At 50.0% G+C, this 23,858-nt stretch overlaps 1 protein-coding gene across 1 annotated transcript in view; it reads left to right on the top strand.

The window, feature by feature from the left end:
• Positions 1 to 23,858, top strand: part of Pdia5 (protein disulfide isomerase family A member 5) — a 96,617-nt gene that overhangs the window by 37,348 nt on the left and 35,411 nt on the right. The window contains exons 4-10 of the mRNA XM_051149863.1: positions 4,030 to 4,113; positions 4,402 to 4,447; positions 8,037 to 8,129; positions 12,251 to 12,311; positions 16,913 to 16,980; positions 23,423 to 23,514; positions 23,616 to 23,687. Coding sequence (XP_051005820.1) covers positions 4,030 to 4,113; positions 4,402 to 4,447; positions 8,037 to 8,129; positions 12,251 to 12,311; positions 16,913 to 16,980; positions 23,423 to 23,514; positions 23,616 to 23,687 — 516 coding nt within the window. The remainder of the gene's footprint in view (positions 1 to 4,029; positions 4,114 to 4,401; positions 4,448 to 8,036; positions 8,130 to 12,250; positions 12,312 to 16,912; positions 16,981 to 23,422; positions 23,515 to 23,615; positions 23,688 to 23,858) is intronic.

Genomic DNA, 23,858 nt, shown 5'->3' with positions numbered 1-23,858 from the left:
GACAGGTATGTGAAGAGGGGGCCTTGTGCCACCTGGGAGGAGCAGCTACCCTCCTCTCAGTGCATCATCCGGCTCCTAATACCTCATTGCCTACATCCAGAGGTAGCACCAAGGAGACCAGCCAGCCAATCAGAGACTGTTCTTGTAGCATCCCTCCACGGGAAAGTTCTCTTTCGTACCCAGGTCTTCTACGCTTAAGGTTGAATGGCTCCGAGGCTGCTCTCCAGCTGTTCTCTCATTGCACCGTCCAGCCACATCTTGCTCTTGTTTGGCACCTCACAGGGACTCTCATCTTACCCTGCCCTTTGCAGCTCAGGCTTCATGAAAGGTCCTACCCGCTGGTGATGGAGCCAGATCTAGAGCCGGCATGCCATCTCCTGGGACAGGTTCAGGCCACCACTTTGGGAAGAAGATCCTATGGCGCCTCCTCCTGGCCTCCAGTACCTTCTCTCTCACTCTCACCCCACCGGCCACACCTGGGTCTGAGTCTTCAGTTTAAGCCATCTAACCAACTCAGGACCCCATACCCTCAACAGCCACCCCAGACTAGCAGCCCCTCTCCCACTTGCACATCTCTCTTGGGGGTGTGGGATATGGGATGAGGGTGTGCATAAGCTTCTGTGATCTTTCCCTCCTCGTTCTTTGTGGCCTTGGTGCCTGCAGACTGGTTCTCGTTCCGGCCAGCCAGAGGAGAACCTGGCTCAGCCAGAGGAGAACCTGGCTCTCTGGGACTTGGACTTCCGGCAGAGCAGCTCATTTCTCTGCCTTTGTCTCCTTTCCCCCTGGAGCCTCAGTCAAGAGCTGCAGAAGGGAGGGAGGCAGTGAATCAATTAATTGTTCTTAATCTCTCAACTCAGACCCTTTTAAGTCCCGAGCATGGGTAATTTTCTTCCCTTCTTGAACTCTTACGTCTTTTACTGTCTGAGCTGCACAATTAGCACACGCTCACGTGCGTACTCAGACACTCCTAAGAGACAGGATTGTTGGGGAGAGGGCAGAGGGCTGAGGGAGCCCTCTCAGGATTTGTCACCTGCTGGGATTCCTGGTACCCAGGAAGTTAGAAGTTCGGGGTGTTTTCCCAGTAGCTCCGAGAGAGCCTCTCTCAGTCATCTCTCATTCCATGAGTTTGCCTGCCCAGTCGGGTTATTGTTTGAATGCCACAGTGTGCCAGCTCCTCCGGTGACCCTATGGAGGGCCTGTGAGTGCCTTGCCTTCAGAGGGCAAACCTTTCTGATGGGGAGCAGGTAGAGACGAGTGGTCAGATGTTATTAGTGCAGTGGAGAGAGGCAGCAGTAGAAGGGAAGCCTGGAGTGCTGTGACAGGAAGGAAGCCACCCTTCATCCCATCCCTCTGACAGAGTCTATAAGAGGCTGAGGGAAAGAGAGAACCTTTGGGCAGTGTCACATACCCTGAGGGAGAGGGTTGTATAGTCTGCAACAAGGAGCCCTAGCATAGAGATGAGTCAGTGACTTCACTGCAAACTGGCCCAGGACTCAGGACCACCCTAAGGAGAAAGAGACTGCGTGCTTCTGCATTGCCTGCTCTGCCACCCACGTTGCTTAGTGTGAACCTTTCCTCCTGAGTGGCTTTTGGGGCTTCGGCTAAGGGTCTCTTCCATGTCCTAGGTTTTGGCAGAACTGGCAAGGGCTTGAAGGTGGACCGGCCTGCAGCCTATCCTTTCTTCCTACACTTTGTGAAGATTTCAGGCCCCGTTGGCTGTCAGGCTGGCACTGGGGGTTGGGGAGGTCACACGGCAGGCAAAGCTAAGTTCCCACACTGCTTGTTGTCACACTTGGTGATGGGAAGGTGAACAAGGAAATGGCCAGACAGAGCAGAACACAGCCGGATGGACAAGCGAAGTATTAGGAGGGTCAGAAGCAGCCTGAGCACAGTCCTTCCTCCCGGGGACTTAGCTCAGCACACGGAAGGGTGCTCAGTTGCTGCTGCTGGGCATATAGACCTCATCAGTTCAGCTTCACAATAGACTCCCCAAAGTCCGGGGTAAACCCAGACCAAGCAGCTGCTGTCAGAATGAGGGCGTAGGGGTGGCATACTCAAGGCTTTAAGGCCGTAGATTGCCTTCTGATGCGTGCTGTCATCCTGACCAGCTCACCTCTTTGTCCCAAACCTCAAATCCTTGGCCATCGTATGTCTCATCCTCCCTGTGGTGATGTCACATGCACTTCCTTTGTTCACTCCTCATGGATTCAGTCCCCACTGTTCGCAGTACCTGGAAGACAAGATGGCTACAAAGGTGGCCAAACGTCTGGTACCATAGGGAGAGGGAAGCTGGAGGCCTGGGTGAGGGTGAGCAGGATGACATCTCCTGCATCTCCTTTCATCTTTTCTCTTTTTTCTTTCTTCTTTAGGTATGTATGTATGTATGTATGTATGTATGTATGTATGTATCTTGTGCGTGTGTGTGTGTGTGTGTGTGTGTGTGTGTGTGTGTGTGTGTGTGTGTGTGTGTGTGTGTGTGTGTTTTCTGAGACAGGGTTTCTCAGTGTAGCCCTGGCTGTCCTGGAGCTCACGCTCTAGACCAGGCTGGCCTCGAACTCAGAGATCCTACCTCTGTCTCATGAGTGCTGGGATTAAAAGCATGCTCCACAACCACCACCCAGCCAGACATGTTTTCTCAACCTGAAAAAAAAAATCTCACTCTTATTTTGGTGCCTGCAGCTTTGCTTGTCTGCTGATGGTATTGCTTGGAGAATTGAGCTGGGTGGTTTAATGAGCCCATCTGTTCTGGGGCTCCTGTGCAGCTGTGCAAAGCTTGTGTCTCTATATGTGGAAGAGAGGTGTGCAGACAGGTGGGAGAGGAAGTAACGTACCCCAGGTGGCTGCCATACCTGGCAGAGCAGTTTCCCCTGGAGACTGCTGCTGTGTGGTCACGGACCAGTGGATGTGGGATATTCTCATTGATTCCATTCAGACCTGGAGACACGGTCCTTAAATGACAACCAGGGTGCTGGTGGATAGAACAGCAGGCTGCCTTTGGCTGGTTGCTGGGAGACCTGGAGAGCGCAGGGTGGGTGGTGAGTACAGAGAGTCCCCAAGTGACTAGGGCAGGGAGACAGGAGGAAGAAGGACCCGTGTAGGCTGGTGTTCTCACTTGGTGGTCCCCATACCCCAGCACAGAGCAGGAGTGCCCAGAAGTGGTGTTGACACATTTGCTTGAGTACCCAAGAGTTTTAGATGTAGAGGGTCTGGGCTAGACCTTTGCATTTCTAGTGAGTTCCTGGGTAATGCTGGTCCAAGGGTCACACCTGGAGATTGTATTGGCCTCTCTGGGAGGCTACCACAGTTAGATCAGGTACTGTGCATGAGTGGTTTGTGAACAGCGAGGGATACCTGACCCGCATGCTTGCTGGAAGGGTTCTTAGGATAGTCTCAGTCAGTGAGGGAGAGGCTCCCCTAACCAAAGTGCTGCTCTTCTTCCTGGCTTTTTAACAGATTTCAGCACTTCTCCAACATGGCAGGACATTTTCTTTTCCCAGACAGATGGTCTGTATGCAGGTGACACATGTTCAGAGCTTCAAAAACAAACTCTTGCTCAGGTGCCACCTCCACAGATTCTGGAGCAGGAAGCCAGACTGTTTTTAAACTTCCCCAGGTGACAGACCATGTTGTGGAGGGTCCATCCTCCCTCATAGTCTTGAACTCCTGGGCTCAAGCAAAGCAATTCTCCTGCTTCAGCTTCCTGAGCAGCTGGGCCTAGAGTTCCTGGCTCCACGTTTGTATTTCTTACTATCATGAGCTCTGCACTTTCCCAGCACTTCCCTTGCCTGGACTCATCCTCGAGGCCTCTTCAGGCAACACATCGTCTCCCTGTCTGCTTGTCCCCTCCCCTGACCAGCACAGACTGTACACTCTCTTCCAGCTACCCTCTGCTTCCCTCAGAGCCACTGCCTCTCGGTCTTCATCTCCTTTGGATGAAGCCTTGTTTCTTAGTCCCCCAGCAGATTCTGTGGTCAAGACCCACAGGACAACACCAGGTAACAAATGGCTCCTGGTGTTTCTGTCTTTCAGTGATGCAGAGAGTAGAAAATTGTGCAAGAAGATGAAAGTTGACCTCAGCCCAAAGGACAAAAAGATTGAGTTATTCCATTACCAGTAAGTACACGTGGCCATTTCCAATTTCAGAGTAAGCGCTGGGAGCTTTTAATGGTAGTTTCAATGAACAGAAGATTTTTAGGTAGATTTGGTTTATTCCAGAATGATTTTCCCCTGTGTTTATTATTATTTCTTAGAAAGAAAGAGACAGAAACACACACGCACACACGGGGTGGATGGGGGAGGGAGGGAGGGAGGGAGGGGGAGAGAGAGAGAGAGAGAGAATTCTGAAGTGTCTTGTTAGCTGAAGCATATTAAAGTTAATGCCTTTTCTTCCTCATTTGACAGGGATGGAACATTTCACATGGAATATGACCGAGCTGTGACACTGAAGGTGATTTTTGCCTCCTTCACTCTCAGCAGGGTGGAGTCTGAATGGACGCCAGAAGCTTGGCAGGTCTCCCTGAAAGGAGAATGGGCAGGCTGCACAAGGGCTCCTCCTGACCTTTTAGGGTCCTTATCCTTAATGCCCGTGTCAGCAGAGGATCCAGCCAACTTGATAGCAGTTGACACGAGGGACACCCAGGCCTTGTCAACGAATGCCTAGGAGTTGTCTAGCAGGACAGGTGACATCATGACCCTCCCCTCCACAGATCTGGGTCCCCTTTCACTTCAGCCCCATCTCCTCATCTCTGTGACGGTACCCACAGTGGCTACCCATAGGCTGAAGGGAGTGCCTAAGTAAGCACGGGGGGGGGGGGGGCAGTGTTGGCACCTTGAGGTGGATGTGGCTTGTTCCAGGTAGGATGTGGATGTCACCAAGTGTCCCTGCTGCAGTCCAATCTGTAATAAGTAGAAAGCCTACATAAAGACAAGTAAGGTCCCAAGCTGGCAGGTACCATGTCACTTCCACAGAGAAGCTGCCCTCAGCTCTGCTTCTGCTTCAGCATTTTCTGCCTCAAACCAGCATCTATTTCTGGCCCAAGGGTGTCACCTGCCTTGGCTTGGGCCATGTATTTCATGCAGTTCTAACCCCAGCTGAACTGAGGTTCTCTAAGTCCCCTCTTCTCAGGCAGAGGTTGATCTCTGAGCGCCTGTCTCTGTGTCCCCCAACCCCTTTATTTGCTTTTGCCACACTGGGAAATGAACCTAGGGCCTCGTGCCTGCCAAGCGGGCACCCCGCCACTGAGCTATAACTTCTGCCCCATTTCTCTCCATGGATATTTCTTTCCAGTTGTTCCTGTCTGTTCGCCTGTGTGTGTGGCTGTTGGTGCTCAGCCCCCTCTGCCCTTCACATGGGTCGTTTCGTATTTACCCAGCCCCCTGTATGTAAGTTGCTGTAGCTATGCTCTCTATGGGCTTTCTGCCTGATTCTTTACTCTCTTACACCCTGTAGACACTTGGAGATTTATTTCCAGCTACAGTTGCTTGGCATTCTGTAGTCTGTGTTCTGACAACGACTGATGTCCTTGGAAAGGGAACGCATGTTCCCCAGGAGCAGGATTTGATTGGGAAGCAGGATGGGTGAATTGCTCACACACTGATAAAAGAAAGGATGGGTTTGTATTTGGACATCCAGAAAGTCTGCCCTGGAGTCATGGAGCAGGAATGGCATTGCCTAGAATTCTGTGTCAGGGAAGTAGCCAGAAGCCTAGAAACACTTGCCATGGAGTATCTGGTGAAGGAGGCAGAGTGGTCCCGGTCGCATCCCTGTGTGTAGGGAGCATCTTTTTCTGCATCCACAACAGGATGGAGAAGTAAGCTGAGGCTGGTGCAGGGCCAGAGGCTTTGGTTTCAGTATGGGCAGCCACACTCATGGGCTTAAGAGAGACCAGGACAGAGCCCCTGGACTTCTCCAGGGCAGAGGAAGGCATAACGTTTACCCTGATTATCTGGAGTCTGAGCACCCAGGTAAAGATGCTCCAGTCACTGGGGGTGGGCTCCCAGGTGCCAATTCCTACATTGCAATGTGTGGTGCTGCACATCAGCTAAGTGAAGGTGATGCCCACACAGACAGCAGGTTCCTAGCATCACTGCTTTCATTGTTTCCTTTTTCCATACACATCATCCTTTCGTTGTGTTTTGTCTTTCTTCTTGATGCTGTATAGGGTGCAGGTGAGGAAGTTGTGGGGACCCTGAAGCTCAGTTCATGCTTAATCTAGAGATGGCATACCCTCCCCCCCAGAAGCAGCAGCAAGTCCTGGCCAGACATGGGCTCCTGAGCCCTCCCTGACGGTCTACTGAATTAGGAACCTCCCTTCAAATAGTGTGTATGCATATAGCAAGGTGGCCCGGGCTTTCCGAATTCGAGTCCATTTTGTGTATGTATTACAGATTGAGAATGCTTTTTCTAGGTATTTCTGGGTTAGCAGGCAGGTGGGTACCACCTAGCATCACTTTCCCATGTCAGATGGACAGGTGCCTCTGTAGCTGTGGTAAGAATGGGCTTCGGAGAGGCACCGTCATGCCATCTGTCTTACGTTGTCCTGTGAACTGTCGGCAAAGGGATCAAGGAAGGGCAGATTTGACTTTTTGTGGCGGCAAAATGGCTGTCCTTCCTTCCCTTGCTAGGAGGGACTTCAACATTCCATTTGGTCAGACAGGAAGGAGAACTTTGACAAACATTTCCCATTTCACCACAGTAACCCCTTCCACCTAGGAGGTTCCAGAAATGATGAACGTCACACGGCCCTCTGCAGCCAGTGGGTGGGCTAAGGGTGTAACCTCATTAAGGGGTGTTTCCCCGTCTCCCCCTCAGACTTCCTCCCTTTCTTACTCTGACCTTCTTCCCCACCCCCTAGCTTAGCCCCTGCTCACTGGAGCTTGATAAAGTTGACTGAAAGAAGAAAGATTTTCTGTTTTTGAAAATGCATAGGAGTATTTTGTTTGCATCCCATGTCTGTGTGCCACGTGCAACCAGTGGCCATGGAGGCCAGAGCAAAGCGTCAGACCCCCTGGAACTGGAGTTACAGATGGTTGACATCTGCCATGTGGGTGCTGGGAATCGAACCTGGGTCCTCTGGAAGACTAGCCAGTGCTCTTAATTAGTGAGCCATCTCCCCAGCTCCCCCAAAATAAACAGTCCTGCTTCATCAGATTGGGACTCTGAAGATCCTTGTGTGTTGACTCAGGATGGCAGGTCCCCCTCAGCCATGAGCGAGATGGTAGTAGGCTGTTTCTGGCACCCTTTCCTGGTTCTCACCAACCTTGAACATCATTTCCCATCCTGAGGGGAAGGAAGATGTCATCTCCGCCAACACCAGTGAAGTGGCAGAGGTGGGGTAGGATGGTGAGCAGCTGGTCATTCCTCTATGGTTCAGCTAATGAAGCCCAGCCAAGCTTTTTTAGCTCCATTACCCTGATCCAGGAGGATCCAGGGAAAGAGGTGCCACAGCACGCACCAGGCCACTGGGGATGGACGCAGCCTGGCCTGCTGTTTTCCAGCCTGGGCCCCACTGGCTTACACGCCGAGTATCTCACACACCTGCTCTCAGACTCTCTCTCCATGAGCAGTTGATGGGTGTTGTGATTACTTGCTGAGGACACTGACAGTCTGCGCAGCTTAGGTACGTGGAAGGAGGTGTTTCTCGGAAGCCCAGAGGCCTGTGTTCAGTTGAGCAGAGAGGCTTCCTGAGGGGAGACTGTAGGTGGAAACACAAGTGTCTTTGGCTGAAGAAGCCAACTTATTGTCTCAAGGTAGAGGTGCTTGTCCACGTCAGCTGACCAGTGGCACCATGTGATTGAAAAGGCCAGTGTGGGAAGTGCTGGGGATAAATTCTGGGTCATTTGGTGGTGATGCACATGGACAAGAAATTTCATTTCCCCCTCCAAGCAAATGCCACCTGTAGCCCCATGACTGGCACTTGGTGTGCCTGGAATATCCAGACAGATAACACCATAGGTCTCTGGGTCGGCCGCCTGTCCTGTTTCCTGACTTAAAGTCCTTTTTTTTTTTCTCTCTCTCTCTTTTGTTCCCCTCTCAGTCCATAGTGGCCTTTCTTAAGGACCCTAAAGGTCCCCCGCTGTGGGAAGAAGATCCTGGAGCCAAAGATGTTGTTCACATTGACAGTGAAAAGGTAATCTGTCCCTCACTGGTTCTGATGGGTGCTAGGGCCTTCTGGAAAGACACTAGGGCCCTGCTATTTGATGGCCAGCTCTGACTCTGTACCATAGCAAGCAGGAGCTCCTGAATGACCACCTGGGAAATCTCCATTCTCCATACTTTATTTAATATGTATTAACATGTTTAACTGTTCCTTGGCAGAGTAGATTTAACTGCCTCCTGTTACTGTGTAAGGCAGATGCTGCTGATACCGGTTTTGTCTTTTTTGTTGTTGTTGTTGGATCATGTGTAGCTTTGAATGGATTCTTTACCCTCTTTAACTACATTTTCAGAGTTGGCCGGGCGTGAGAGTGGAAGGGTCAGCCTTATTTATGTTCATTAGTTCTTGGCGGCTTAAACAAAGCTGTGGTCAGCCTGGCCTGGTGTGGTATCCTGTTTATGTAGCCCCGCCTTCACATGGAGGGGTGAGGACAAGTGTTGTCCCTTAGATTTCACATGGTCTGAGGCAGACAGCGCGTGTGCACACACACACACACACACACACACACACACACACACACGGGAGAAAAGGAGACACACACACATACACAGACACACACACACACACACAGAAAAAATATTATTGTCTTGATTTAAATGAAACTTAATTTTTATCTTTCTCTGTCTCCTCTTACCTTTCATTTAAAATTAGTAACTATTATTTATTTCTTTTTTTGTTTTTGTTTTTTTGTTTTTTGAGACAGGGTCTCTCTATTGTAGCCCTGGTTGTCCTGGAACTTACTCTGTAGACTAGGCTGGACTTGAACTCAGAGATCCGCCTGCCTCTGCCTCTGAGTATTGGGATTAAAGGCATGGCTAAAATTATTGACTACTCTTAATGCTCATTAACCCAAAAGGACATGACGGCATTTCTGTTTTAACTTTCTGGAGGGTGGGATCATATATGATCGTTGTAGCCCACCCAAGAATTAATTTAAAAGTACGAGATAACCACATTCTGAGGCAGAAAGCTGTCACTGAGAAGGTAAAGATTGCTAGAGAGCACCTGGCTTGGGGGCCGGGGGAGAGTGGCATGCGTGCTGTGAAAAGAACAGCAGCCAAACCGATTGTCCTACCTGTGATGGCCTGCCACCTCCCTACCCCCAGCGTCACACCCTGAAGGCCATGTTGTTGTCTTCTGTAACTGTAAGAATAAAGGAGATATATATATATATATATATATTATATGTATTATATATATTGTTTGTTTGCTTGTTTTGGTTTTTCAAGACAGGGTTTCTCTGTGTAGCCTTGGCTGTCCTGGACTCACTTTGTAGACCAGGCTGGCCTCGAACTCACAGCGATCCGCCTGCCTCTGCCTCCCGAGTGCTGGGATTAAAGGCGGGCGCCACCACTGCCCGGCTTATAAGATAAAGAAGTGGTTTTTCTCACTTCTTTCCACAGTCCTGTTGTTATTCTCTATGCTGTTTTCTCTTTGCAAAAACATAAGATATACCCGGGCATGGTGGCACACTCCTGTAATCCTAGCACTCACGAGGCAGAGGCAGGTGGATCGCTATGAATTTGAGGCCAGCTTGGTTTACAAAGTGAGTCCAGGACAACCAGGGCTACACAGAGAATCTCTCTCTCTCTCTCTCTCTCTCTCTCTCTCTCTCTCTCTCTCTCTCTCTCTCTCTCCCTCCCTCCCTCCCTCCCTCCCTCCCTCTCTCTCTCTCTCTCTCTCTCTCTGTCTCGGTAGGATATAGCTGCTTTTCTGAAGTTAGACTCCCCACAAATAGCTTAAGGTTCAATATTCAAGTTAGATTAGTTCTTTAGTTTGTAAGCTTAGCATTCTGTACTTTCCATTACCTTTCCATTGTAACTCACTATTATTGATGTGAGCCCAAATTTTTGTTGTGTTTTTGAGTCAGGGTCTCACTATGTAGCTCTGGGTGTCGATAATGTAAACCAGACTGGCCTTGAACTCACAGGGATCTGCCTCCCAAGTGCGGAGATTAAAGCCATGTGCCACTACACCCAGCTGGAAGCCCAAAATTTTACAGACTCGATAAAATAAAACCTTTTCTTTTCAGATCTTTTATTGGGTCTTTAATCTTGAGAGATCCCAGAAGATAATTTTTAAAGTATTTGAAACTTTTAACCCTAGTTAGGGTCAAATAGTCATGTGAAGGTTGTTAGGATCAAAATGTAGTCATATTTTAAGTCCTAACCCCTCCTAAAAAAAAAAAGAAAAAAGAAAAGAAAGAAAGCTGTGTTTGTCTGATAATTCTAGCTGGTGACCAGGACTCTCCAGAGGCAGTTTACGACGGATGCTGCAGCCTTATACAAGGATGCTTCTGTGGACATGTCTGTCCAGCCCAGTACTAACTGTGTCTCCTTACCAATCTCGAATAACTAACTTACATAATCTTTATTTTACCATTGAAAGGAGCTCTTAACGTTATGCCCATGGTTCCCTGGGTTGCAGACTCTGCATCTGATGCTCCCAAATAAATGCACGAACTTTACTCCCAGTGTCAAGAATCAAGCCCAGGCCTTGTGCGTGCTAAGCAAACTTCCACCCACTGAGCTACATCCCTAAATACCACAGCTTCTTATAGCACCCCTCTTTTGTTATTACTTAGGTTAGCATCTGATTACAGTTCTGTTTTAAAACAAGTGCCTAACTCCTCTGTGGGTATAAATAAGAGTAAGCCTTTTAGCTTTTTTTTTTTTTTTAACAGAACGTTTTAGATGCCTGCAAAAATTAAAATCTTGTTTTATCTAGCTGAAGAAAAAAGCTTAAGTAATACACATTCACTGTTGAATATTTAGAAAGTATAGCTTATGCATAAAAGAAAACTACAAATCACCCCATCTCTTCATCGAGAGATGGCCCGCTACTGATACTTTTGTAGGCTTCCAGGCTTTTAACGTAATGCATACATAAATATTTTTACTCAGAAGAACGTCATTGCATTTATATGCTGTTCTGGAAGTGCCCCTCCCCCAGCATAACACGCATATCTCGCTGTGACACTAAGTGTGCCTCTCCACTGTTTTAATGCTGCAGCTGTGCTCCATTGTGTGCGATCTGCTATCATTTATTTACTTAATGCCATGTTGCTGTCAGTAAGCTGCATTTTGAAATTTTCTCTTATTTTCCTTATTATTCAAAAGAAAAAGCCTCTAATTTTCCTCTGAGAAAGCTGGTTAGAGGAACTTATTAGAGTCAATGTATGCTCTGTGGCAGTGTTCCCACGCAGCCCTCTGCGGGCCCACGTTCCTCATCCTTTGTCGGGCTCTTACTGGAGAGCCGTCTCTGACCAGCCGTTACAAGCGATGTGCCGACCCCTTTTTCTTTTTTTATACTTACCATGTTTGTTTAACAGGATCATTTTATATTGCTGAATAATGTGCTGTGCACTGACCTAACTTTCACAGACACCAATGATCTGTTTATGATGCCTTGGGGCATGGTCTAGGCTTTCATGTCCTTCAGGGCACTGTGGACCTATGGTGCCGTGGACCCGTGGACCTGTGGACCCGTGGTGCTATGGGCTGTGAACCCATGGTCCTATGGACCCGTGGTCCTGTGGACCCATGGTGCTGTGGGCTGTGAACCCATGGTCCTATGGACCCGTGGTCCTGTGGACCCATGGTGGTGGTAGAGCTGAAGCCAAGAAGGGGATTAGCAGGTGTGGGCTCACTGTCCATTATTTCAGCCAGCAGATCCCCGTGGCCATGCAGAGTAGTCCTGACATCAGATACCTTTATTGAGACACAGTCACTCTCAAAAATCACATGGAGGGCTGGCCTGTTCAGTAGTCTCATGGAAAAATGGCTCCTTGATGGTGCTGCGTTTTATAGATAGAGCTAAAAGTTAGTATCTGGTCCTGGTGACTTCACCTCACCCAGTGGTTTGCGAGAACCGTTTGTCCTTCTGACCTTGAGTTTCCTCCTCTCTGATGACAGAATGGTCTAGAACAGGACAGCCCAAGGTTCCTTCAGCTCCACGTGGGCTGTGACTGAATTTCATGTGAATTCTGAAGTGTTCACCCCTGCGCCTCCCATCACTGGGTTCTGGGGCAAAGGTGGCCTGAAGCGTCCATACTGTCTCCTCGTGTGTAACCTGGTATTTTCTTTGTGCCCCAGGACTTCCGACGGCTCCTGAAGAAGGAAGAGAAGCCACTCCTCATGATGTTTTATGCTCCCTGTAAGAGAATCCTCCTTGGGCCACCTTCCATTCAGGGTTTGCTGGTAATGGGCAGCTGGGGTTGCCTAGGGCCCTGCTCTCTCTACCTTTTGGCCTTCCTCTTGGCCTTTTGGGCTGGCTCCCATCTTCCTGCTGTCCTCTTCCTCTCTCTGTCTACCGGAATTTGCAGCCTCCTGCCATCTCCACCCTGGACACTACAGAGTGTCTTGTCTAGTTAGCTGACAAGTGCCTTCTCGTGCCTCTGGCTGTTGGGTCTGCAGAGCCTGCCTCCATCTCAGCATGCTGCAGCACTGCTGCTGCCCCACTGTGAGCCTGTCTCCATCTCAGCATGCTGCAGCACTGCTGCTGCCCCACTGTGAGCCTGTCTCCATCTCAGCACGCAGTAGCACTGCTGTTGCCCCACTGTGAGCCTTTGGGCTTGCCACTCTTCACCACCCCATCTGTCTGCTTCTGGGACCCCAGGTCCCTCAACACTGCTGGTGCCATCCTGCACGACCAGAGGACCAGGGTAAGAGGAAGTAGAACCTAGGGATTGGGCCCCATAGCTGTATGAGGCCAGGGGCTATGGAAAATGGCAGAAGGGCAGTTGAGGTGGCAGCAGGAAGAAGGGTCTGAGTCCAGCTGGCTCCCAGTGAGTGAGGTGAGCTTGACCAAGCTCCACCTCTCTGAGCCCAGTTTCCACACTTGTCGGAGAACAGGCTTTCCCACCTTTTAACTGCTTTTCACAGGTTGAGAGTATTTTACATCGCACCCAGTACTGTAAGTATATGTAAATCACATGTAAACAAGCTGATGCAGTGTCACAAAGGCGTTCTTACCCTTACCATGAGCTGGGTCCTGTACCAGATGAATACTATATTCTGTTTTATTGGGAAACTGTTTGCTTATGCCTACTGCTTCATAAGCCCCTGAAATGGATCAGCACACTGTGGCCCTATGGCTCACTGTTTTGGTAATAAAGTTTTATTGGAACACAGCTACGTCCGTACATTGACACACATTAAGTACCAGTAACAGAAACAGTCTGGAGAAGGTACTGTCTAACCACTCCCGCAGTCCCATAGTCCTAACTCATAGCGTGATTGGAACCTGGTGAGGCCCTGAACTATGACTCCCGGGCTACACATGGCTTTCCAGAAGCCCGAAGGCATTGTCAGTTGTGGGAGGAAGTTGTGCCCAGGAGTGTGAGTGATGGGCGTGACTGGCACAGTCTGTGGCACCAGGCTTCTGTTGACTCTTGAAAACCTACCTCACCTCCACCTTCCTGAAAACTCCCTGTGTAGAGGCCCTTTCCCTGTGCTCTGTGCTGTTGGTGTACACCTCTGGCCAGATCCCTCCTTGGGGTTCTGGTGGCTTCGCTTGATTGAGCCTGTAGTTTGTTCACCATGACAGCATGACATTCTCTACCCAACCCCAATCCCCTCCCCCAAAGCCCTTGGGAAGAGAGTTGGTGACTACGGGAGGAGCCCAGTTTCCCCACGTCTGCAGTCTTCCTGTGGTTCACTCTCTTGTATTGCTCATTAGCTAGTCTCAGCATTTTTTTTCTTTCTCTTTTCTGAGGACCTTATTAATCATTTAGCTGCAGATTGCTTCAGAAATTACCCTTCCGCTTTGGCATCTGGAGGCGTGGGCCTCCCTTGGTTTGTCTGAACCTCCAGGACTCAACACACTGATAAAACAAAACTGTAGAACTCAGTGTGTGTGTGTGTGTGTGTGTGTGTGTGTGTGTGTGTGTGTGTGTGTGTTGGTAGGCAGCACATGCCAGGAGACAGGACCATGGTACAAGCCACTCGAGGCTCCCCCATAACTCCATCAATCATTTTAAAAGCGCATTCACCAGCACTTGCAGCCTGGCGTTTGTGCCATCTGCCCCACCCACTCTCTCAGGCTTCCTGGCAGCGGGCCTGCGCTGCTCGCTGCAGCTGAGATTGTCTTTAATAATAGAAGGCTGAGGCTGGAGGGGTTGAGAACCTCAGAGGTGTCACAGAGCAGGAAGAAGGAAATGGGCTTGCTAAGTTAAACCTCCCTTGGAGGGTCAGATTGGATAGCCTCCAAGATCCCAGGGACCCCAGATCCTTTGTGTGTGTGTGTGTGTGTGTGTGTGTGTGTGTGTGTGTGTGTGTGTGTGTGTGTAGTGAAACTAACTCGAGGCTTTTACTATACTTAAACCAGCCCTGGCTGCCGTGCCCCCACTCGTGGTATTCGCAGCCATCCCCTAACCCTGCAATGTGTCAGGACTGTGATCTTGTGATTACCCATGGATGAATAAACAAACCCAGAGACAGTGGGAGCCTTTAGCTGTGACAAGGCATCTGGGTCCCCAGACCCTGCTGCTCTCTCAGTAAATGTTTGTTCACTGAATTAATGAGAAAATAAAAAGGCTGCCTGCTCTGGGCTTGGGGCTTCGAGAGTGATAATTAGTCTTCCTCTTCCCCCTACCTTGCGACTCGATCCCTGAAAGAGAAACTTAGATGGAAAGTTAGGCACGGGCTCTGCTTTTGCAGTTAGACCGGAAATGGGGTTAGCCTGGAGCTTCCTGTTCTACCTCATTCCCCCAGGACCTTCTCTTCACAGAACTGTTGGCCTCCGCCCCTGGGATAGCTGAGATGTACATTTGCCACAGGCTACAGATGGGCGGAACTGGGAGAGAGGCCACACCTGTGGGCCTGATGGATGGTCGGGCTGGTGGGCAAACACATATACCGCCTAAGAAGGAGGCAGTGAAGTTGTGCTGTGGTGGGGTATCCCTTTCTCGTTTGGAAGCGCCTCCGCCATGGTGGATGGGGAGCTAGGCATTGAGTGACCTCTGCTGCTTCTCTCTACTGGCTCTACCTACTCTCCCTGTGGTTCTGCACAGTACCTATGGGGGCAGGCACTGTCTTCACAGACAGGGATACTGAGATTTTTCTCACTTAGCATCCCATATCCCTTAAGGGTCATTGGCAGACAAATGCAGATGAGAGTCTTATTCCATGGAGCACAGGATGTCTGCTGTGCCGTCTAAATGCTTTCCCTCCCATGGGGCGTTGGCTTGTGTATTCCTACTAGGGCACTGACGGTTCTGTTTTCCTCTGGGGGGGGGGGTCTCCCCAGTGAGGGCAGTGTCATCTCCTCACCTTCGTTGCCACTAGTAGTGTCCATGTCAGGGCGACCAGCCCCCAAAAGACAGCCACCTGCCTTCCCATTTCACAAGCTCTGGGTTTGTAGCCCAGGGTAGAGGTGTGCATCTAGGTACCCATCTGTCAGGCAAGAGTGTCCGAGAGAGGGGTGTAGGGCATTTGTGATGTTCTCTCAGAATTTTGTGTCTCTCTTAGTAGACTTGTTATCAGGAAGGACTGGATAGTCCCAGGAAGAGGACTGACAGACAGACCCCCACTGTGGATCGGGAGCTGACTCCCCCACATCCCCCCCCCCTTTACCAGTCCCCACCATGCCTCTGTCTGCCCTTGAAAGGGGAGAAGTCCCTCCCACCTGGATTCTTGGCTCATAGCCTTCCAGGATGTAAGCTTGTCAGTCTGCCTGTGGGAGAATGTGGCCTTGCTTTTTGCGATGAGAACCCACCTGACCATAGTTCCAGGCAGCCTTGGTCTCTGTGGCCTTCAGACATACCTCTCAAAGCTCCCCCCCAACCCCCAATTCAGATAGCTGTCAGAAATGGTAACAGCTTGACATATGTTATACTTCCTGATGGCCGAGGGAGCTGGACCTCGTGTCCAGTGGGGTCAGTGCAGAAATGTGACCTGCTCTGTTTGGGCTTAGATGAAGGGGCAGGTTTGTATGACGCTTGCCCTGAAGTATAGAAGCGGATGCTCGCCACAAGTCTACCAGTGCTGGCAGTGTGCATCACCTTCCCCAGGAGACGAGTGTGACCGTTCAGACCTCACAAATCTGGGAGGGCAGAGCTGTGAAGGCTGGGGTCTGTTTTCCTCCTTCCCCACAGCCCAGACAGGAGGGAATGTGGCCAAGGCCATCAGCAGGCAGAGTAAAGATTAGCAACTAAGTCCTGAGTCCTGGCCTGGTGCTCCTTCCCTCCTGCAGGAGCCTGCACCTTTCATGCTGGGGCTGCCTTCAGTTTATTGCCTAATTGTGCTTGTAAATGGAAGCAAAAAGAGGCATGAAAACCCCAAAAGTCACTGTAGTCATAGCCACAAATTTTCCTTTCTAGTGGCATTTGACTCTGGTTCATTTGCCATCCCTGACTGGGTAAGGAGGGCATCTTTTAGCTGTGCATGTAGGAGGCTGCTCTCAACATCTGTCCTGGCTCCCTGTGGTGCTATGAAGCTGATCAGTCACACTGGAACACTGTGGGTTTTGCTCTTCTCTTTGGGTACCCTTGCTTATCCCATCTGAGATCCATGGATCCACACTAGTGGCTCCATCTTGTTTCATGCCTGTAAATTCTTCAGTGGCCAGGCCTTTGCTTCCTGTCCCCGTGGGTTCCACAGGGCCCAAGACAGCTCTGAGCTTCCCAATGTATGTAGACATGGTATGGATATTTGCGGATGGCTGCTGGCGGTATTGGGGGGAGGGGCTGGTGTGGGAGGAACTCAGGGCCCACCGTCACCGTAACTGGGTTTTGGCTTTTCTTCTGCCTGTAACAGGGTGCAGCGTGTGCAAGAGGATGATGCCACATTTCCAGAAGGCTGCAACCCAAGTGCGAGGCCACTTTGTAAGTAAGGCGCTGCGGGGACAGCAGGGCTTCTGGTTCTGTCGTGGGACCGAGTATTGGGTGGAGAGGGAAGGTTCTGAGCTACGAGGCTGCCAGTCCCTGCTGCCCAGGTTGCTTCTGAGACCTGTTCTCTGTGAAAGTGGAGAATTAACTGCACTGTGTTCGCAGGGCAGGAATATTTGGTACCTGTCAAAGGCTAGTGATGACACGGCAAGGAACCCAGCAATCCAGGGCCAGGGAGCATGGGCGGAACATCTGAAGTCTAGCGTTCGGGTAGTGGGGTCCAATGTGTGTGTACCAGTTGCTGGGGGGGGAGTTCATTGTCAAAGAAGGGGGGGTTTGTTGGTACTAGGGGATACACTGGACACTCAGGACAGGCTCCCAGAAACCATCCTTGCCCCAGGGCTCTGTGGTAGGGGTTGGGGAGGCAGGAAGCAGAGCAGAACGAAGCAAGTGCAGCCAGACTGGAAAGCTGCAGAACCAAGACTATGTAGACAGTCCCCCAAAGAGGGAAGGAGAAAAGCATAGGGAGGCAGAGGGGAGACTGGCGGGCGCCAGCAGAGCCTACCTTTTGAGAACATGAGGAGGAAATACCATGAAGGCAGCAGTTCTTTGGAGAAGCCAGGGCGAGCAGGACAGTACTGAGATGGAAACTCAGCTGGCAGAAGGAGGTAGGCTGAGTCCTGCCATGGAATCTGTCTATTCCCTGGACTCAGCGAGGAGCACTCCTACTGTAGCGCCGACCATCTCAGCCACATGTCAGCGTACAAGTCTGAGTATGTTTATGTTGTTGTGAGACAGATCGCTAGGTGGTCTTCATCTCATAAAACTGAAACCATGAATTTCCCCTTTGCTCGTCACTCCTAGCCTTGATAGATACCTTTCTATTTTCTCCTTCCATGATTTCTAGGTTTGACCCACATCAAAGTGGACTCATACGGTATTTGTCATTTGTAACTGGCTTATTTTGCTTAGCATGATACCCTCAAGTCCACCCAGGTTGTAGCACGTGACACAATTTCCTCTTTTCTTTTAAAGCTGCATAATGTACACCCATGTACACCCATGTCGCACCCACACCTATCACTTATCTTCTTAGCTCTCCGTGGACATTTGAGTTGTTTTCTAGCTCTTGGCTCTTATGGAAAGAGGCTGTGAACGTGGGTGTGCAGACATCTCCCCTGCTTCGACGGATATGTTTGTCCACTTCTGCACTTAGCCATAAGTAGCAGTAGCACTCTTGGTGGCAAGGGAAAAGCATCTGCTGCTCTTAGGAGCATGGGTCCGGCTCATGTCCCATTGCGGGAGATCTGAAGTATTTAAACAGCACCCCGATCTTTAAGTGGGGATTAGTTCAAAGTCAATGTAAGCGGCATCACGTAGACAGGGGGATTGCCCGCAATGTGGTTGCAGGGTTGACTTACAGAAACCACTGCTTTCACTGCTGACCTCATTCAGGGGCAACGCCATGGTCCTACTTGCTTCTCTCTAATGAATCTCTAGTAGCTTGCCTGGAGACGTTTGGCCCTGAGGTACATGTACATCACTCTGGGGAGATTCCACTGCACATTTCTGGGGCCTCAATGGATACCATATTTTAAGATTATTTAGCCTGGAGAAAAGGCTTAATTACCTACCCTGTTCTCCTTGCCTGTGTCCCGTGTATACTTGGAACTGCTCAGCTTGGCTTCCAAACTCTGTGGAACTGTCAGGTAAATAACTCAAGCCTCAGATCAGAATAAGAGTTATTCCAACCAGCCTTCCTGCCCCAGCCACACTCACCTTCTGCAGCCTTCCTGAACCAATGCCACACGGTCCACCTGGGTATTCCCTCAGGGCCCTGCCACACTGCCAGAGGACTTGCCTGTGCCCCACGCACAGGTCTACCTACTTTCCTGTTTAATAGTTATGATCTGTGGGAGCGGGAGCTGTGTTTCTTAAGTCAAGTGTGTTTCTTCAGCACAGGCCATAGAAGGTAACCTGGTCCATGCTGACAGACGAGGGAGTGTGAGGTGTATCACTCCTAGGTTTGTTTTATTTTAGGTGCTGTGTTTATCTAAAGTGGTATTCCCTCCTCCTGAAGGAACCCGGAGTACTAGTTACTGAGCTCAGGTATACAGTGGGAAAGAGGCAGTTGAGACAGGGACTTTGTCCTTGGCCAAGGGCTTATACCAGCTGTTCTGTGAAGTTGGCCCTAGAGCATACTTTTGTTCGGGGGACTTGCTCTTCCTTACTGAGCCCAATCTAGAGAACCAAAAGTTACCTATTTTGTTCCACCAATGACCAGCGGTTCTCGCCTGTGGATTGCAATCTCTTTGAGGTGTCTGTGTGTTGGGGGCAGCGGCGGGTGTGTGTGTGTGTGTGTGTGTGTGTGTGTGTGTGTGTTTATCAAATGACCTTTTCACAGGGGTCATCTAAGATCATTGGAAGGCACTGATATTTACATCATGATTTGTAACAGCAGCGAAATTACAGTTATGAAGTAGCAATGAAAATAATTTCGCCATGAGAAACTGTATTAAAGGGTCGCAGCGCTAGGAAGGTTGAGAACCACTGACAAGTGACAAGTGACATTATCAAAATTAGCAGGGACGCTAGTCTGTGTGTAGTGGTACCTTCCTAGAAGCCAGGGACAAGACCAGAGGACCGGGCAACCCAGAGGTGTTGATTGCTTTCTGCCTTTGCACACAGAGCACAGTGGGGCCGACATAGACTTCCCCCCAGGAATCAAAGTCTTGCCCTCCCTACTGCTAAAATCCAACCAGCCTAGAGCGTCCAGCCCCCTATTCATCTCTATCATCTTTGAGTCCCTTCGTCTGGCTGTGTCTGTGGTAAGAGTCAGAAGCTGTCTTCCGCTACAGAGCTTGGGAGGCGTCCAACCTGATGATGTCATACCGGAAGTTACGCCAGGTCAGGGATAGGCAGCCTTTGCCATTCCGAACTCTGATTTGCCCCTTTGGCACTGGGGGCTCATGGGCATCTGTCCTCCCTGCTGCTAACTAATTGACATCAGCCAAGCCACCCCCTGGTTCAGCAGCATTAGAGAGAGCCGTGCCTCTGTGTGCTCCCCCTCCCAGCCTTGCCCTTATCCACGGCCACACTGGACCTTTTGAGCATCACCAGTCTCCTGTTAGCCTCGGCCGAGATGGGGCCAGAGTGGGTATGAAACCAGAGTGGAACAGGTCTGGTGACAGACTTGTACGGGTCAGGCTTGGTACTGGCGCTCGCTCGTGGCCTAGCTGGGAGTTCTTGAGCGAGCCGCTGAGGCCGGGGTCCTCCATTGCTCTAGCTCTGAAATGGGGATGCTGATGCTGGCCCACTGGGTTGCGAGGAGCAAAGGTGTGAGCAAAGGTGCGTGGTGGATGGGAATGACCTTCTCCTCCTCCTGCTAACTCCCCTGAGTCCGTTCTTCAGGCTCGGCAGGAGGAGGTGCCTCCAAGGCCTGCATTCTCCCTGTGGTGTGCAGAACAGGCCTGGCACCGGGCTGTCCTTGTCTTATAGCCTTGTCACTATAGTCTTGTAGTGATCTTCTCTGTGCCCTCGATTCTGCCCAAGCTCATCTCCCACGCTCCAGTACTGTGCTTCTGATAGCTTACATGATGGTATGGTCTGGATTTCCCCCTCTTTCTAAATATAGTATCTAAAATAAAACTCAGCTTTTCTCTGTCCGATGGACTGCTAGGTGACCTCTGACTGAGCTGCCTGCCTCCTCAGCAGTGTGCCCTGTATCTTCTCATCCATCATCTTAGCTACATCCACCACCTTGGATCAGGCTCTGCTGAGTCACCTGGGTGTTTGTTGAAGGCTACTCATCTGTCCCCCTGACAAGCTGTCTTCCCTGACAACCTGCCCTGTTGTGTGCATTCACCCTGTGTATTCTGGGGCTCTGCATCCATGGGTCTAAGATATTTGGGGGAAATGCTTCTCTATCAAACATGCACAAGCTTTTTTGTTTGTTTGTTTATTCCTCAAGCAACATACTGTCACAACGATTTAGCATCTACATTGTGAGGTTTTATTTGGGAATAATGTGAGATAATTTGGGGCATATGAGAGAGTCTCTGTAGGGTATATGTAGATGCTACCCCATTTCAAAGAAGAGATGAGGCTCCCAGGATTTCTGTACCCTGTTTTTTGTTTTTGTTTTTGTTTTTAATTCCAATGGATACTGAGGGATGACTGTATTTTGAAGAAATGCAACCAGGTAGTAATGCTTTCTTTGACCTCAGTAGGTCTCTACCACACCTGAATGGAATCCCACATGTAGTGGCAACTAAACTCTTTTCCAGAGTGACTTTGGTGCATGTGCTCATGTGCGCGCGCGCGCGCGCGCGCGCACACACACACACACACACACACACAGATCTCATTAACTAGTCATTGTCCCCAAAATGGCCCAGAAGTGCTATAGAATCTTGAGATCAAATGACACCTAAAACATAGGTATTTTTAAAGGTCTACCATAGAAATGAGATTGGTTTCTGCCTAAATGGATGAATGGTATAGATATCTAATTCATCTTGGGCTTAAACAGATTTTACTTGTGTTGTCTCTTAATCATCAGAGCACATGAGCTGCTGCTGCAGATGAGGAAACTTAGGTACAAGAGAGGCAGCTGAGCCCTGTCAAAGGAAATGTGTCGGCTGGGTAGGGAGGTGGGCCTGCAGTCCCGGTGTCTGTCTGGGGCTCATAGCGCACACTCCAAGCCTCTGGTGGAGGAGGAGAAAGAGGAGGAAGAAGATGCACAGTTTGCAAAGTATCTGAGGAGGCAGACGGGCCAATTTCCTTCCTGTGCAGAAATCTTAGACTGTCTCCTTTGGTTTTAAAAAAAAAAAAAATCTAGACCCTAGCAGGTGTACAATTAAGAGCTTTGTAAGAAAGAAGGATTCAAAACCGAGACAGGAACCATATGGGCTGAGTTGGATTTCCGCCTGCAGTCAGTAGGATTGTAACGTTTGGTACAGAGAAGTGATGTGATGGAATAAAGAGGGTGTGTGCGATTAATCTTGTGGTGAATGTGCACTGACGTGAAGGAGATCAATTAGACAGGGAAAAAGAACTTTGAAGTAGACACTTATTACTGGAACCGCCTGAAACGGTCGTGTGTGTGTGTGTGTGTGTGTGTGTGTGTGTGTGTGTGTGTGTGTGTGTGTGTATGTGTGTACAATGGCATTCAGAGGACTCCAGGCCTTCTTGTTAGTTCAGTTCTGTTTCAGTTCCCTCTGCATTCTTCACAACATCCCAAAACAGATGGGGGGAACCCTTGTTGATTTAGCAAGCACTTAGTATGTGCCTGTTGTATACCAGGCACTACTCTAGGCATTTAAGTGAATTAGAAAGATACGCTCGGGGGCTGAAGGAAGGAGCTGAAGGCACAGACAGCATGACAGGGCCATCAGGGCTTGTAGAAAATAGGGTCCTTGACATCATGGAGCACGGATTTGTGTTGACAATCCTTGACCTAGGTTGTCGTGTCACCCACACCTTCCAAACTAGAATCCTCAGGGAGGGTGAGTGACTTTGCAGAGGCCACACAGCTCATAGGTGGATACAGACACTAGGGTCAAACTCATTGCCCACCAGAGCCACCAGGTCCCTGACTCTGTGTGTCCCTATCTGTTAGAATTGGAGATGTTTAGCTCCCTCTATTGCCTTTTATGCTCTCTCCCTTCATCCCTGTGTCACCCTGCTCCTGTGTCTTGCCATTTGACAACATTTTTCTCATGACAACAGAGAGTTGTAGCACCTAATGTAGCCCACCACAGAAGAAGGTGACACTGGCTTCTGGGTTGCTTTTCGTGGTAAGCCACACAACAGTAACACAGCTACCCAGGCTTTCTGTTTGAATTCAGGGGCCTGGGCCATGCAAGAAGAAGGTAAAGTCAGGAGTGGGGAAGGGTACCTCGTCCCTTGTATCCCGTGAGAGCCATGATCTCTATAGCCACATATGAGAAATGGAGTCTGAGACTGAGACTGTATCAAGCTAGGTGGGCAGCCTGAAAACAGCACATGAGACGTCGCGGAAGATGTTCAAGGCCCTTGCGCAGAAAGGCTCAATGTGTCCAGAAGCCCCTGTTTCTGCAACTTCTAAAGATCAGCCTGAGTTGACATGAGCAGAGAGGAAAACCAAAACCACATTTTATACTTGTGTGGCTGTGGCCATGTTCCAGGTCCTCAGAACCCCATTTTGTTTTGTTTTGTTTTGTTTTGTTTTCCTCCAAATGTCCTTTCTTGTGGGGGGCCAGTCCTGAGACCCAGATGCTTGACTTCTCCAAAGCTGTCCGTTGTTGTTTGGGATGGTTCAGACAGCCTTGATTCCCCTGGTTGCACACCAACTTGCAAGGCTTTGTTGTCCCTTGTGTCATCTTCCAGGGTGACAACCTGGCCAGGCCGTGCGAAGGTCGGTGCAGGTAGGAGACTGGTCTTTTCTCCGTTCTTTCAGGTACTGGCTGGAATGAATGTGTACCCCTCGGAGTTTGAGGCCATCAAGGAGGAGTACAATGTGCGTGGTTACCCTACCATCTGCTATTTCGAGTAAGTCTCCCGACTGACTCCCTCCAGGGAGCGCAGGCCAACCCCCCATCTCCCCCCATGGCATCGGTGTCCTCCTCACTTTCTCTCTCTGCCCTTCACAGGAAAGGGCGGTTTCTGTTCCAGTACGAGAACTATGGGTCCACGGCTGAGGACATCGTGGAGTGGCTGAAGAAGTGAGTCAGGCCTTTGTGTTTGGGTCCATCGGGGGTGGGGGGAGGGGGGTGGAGGCATCTACTGTGCTAAGGGCAGCCCCTTACTCACAGGGCTGTGCTGCAGTAGAGGTCAAGGAAGGGAGAAAAATGAAATACTGCCTGCATAGCTGTTTCCCCCGTGGGAAATCTGTG

This window comes from Acomys russatus, chromosome 8, assembly GCF_903995435.1.
Source record: "Acomys russatus chromosome 8, mAcoRus1.1, whole genome shotgun sequence".
In the NCBI taxonomy this organism is placed as follows: Eukaryota; Metazoa; Chordata; class Mammalia; order Rodentia; family Muridae; genus Acomys; species Acomys russatus.
The sequence above is the reverse complement of the archived record's forward strand: the minus strand, read 5'-3'. Positions and strand labels throughout refer to the sequence as shown.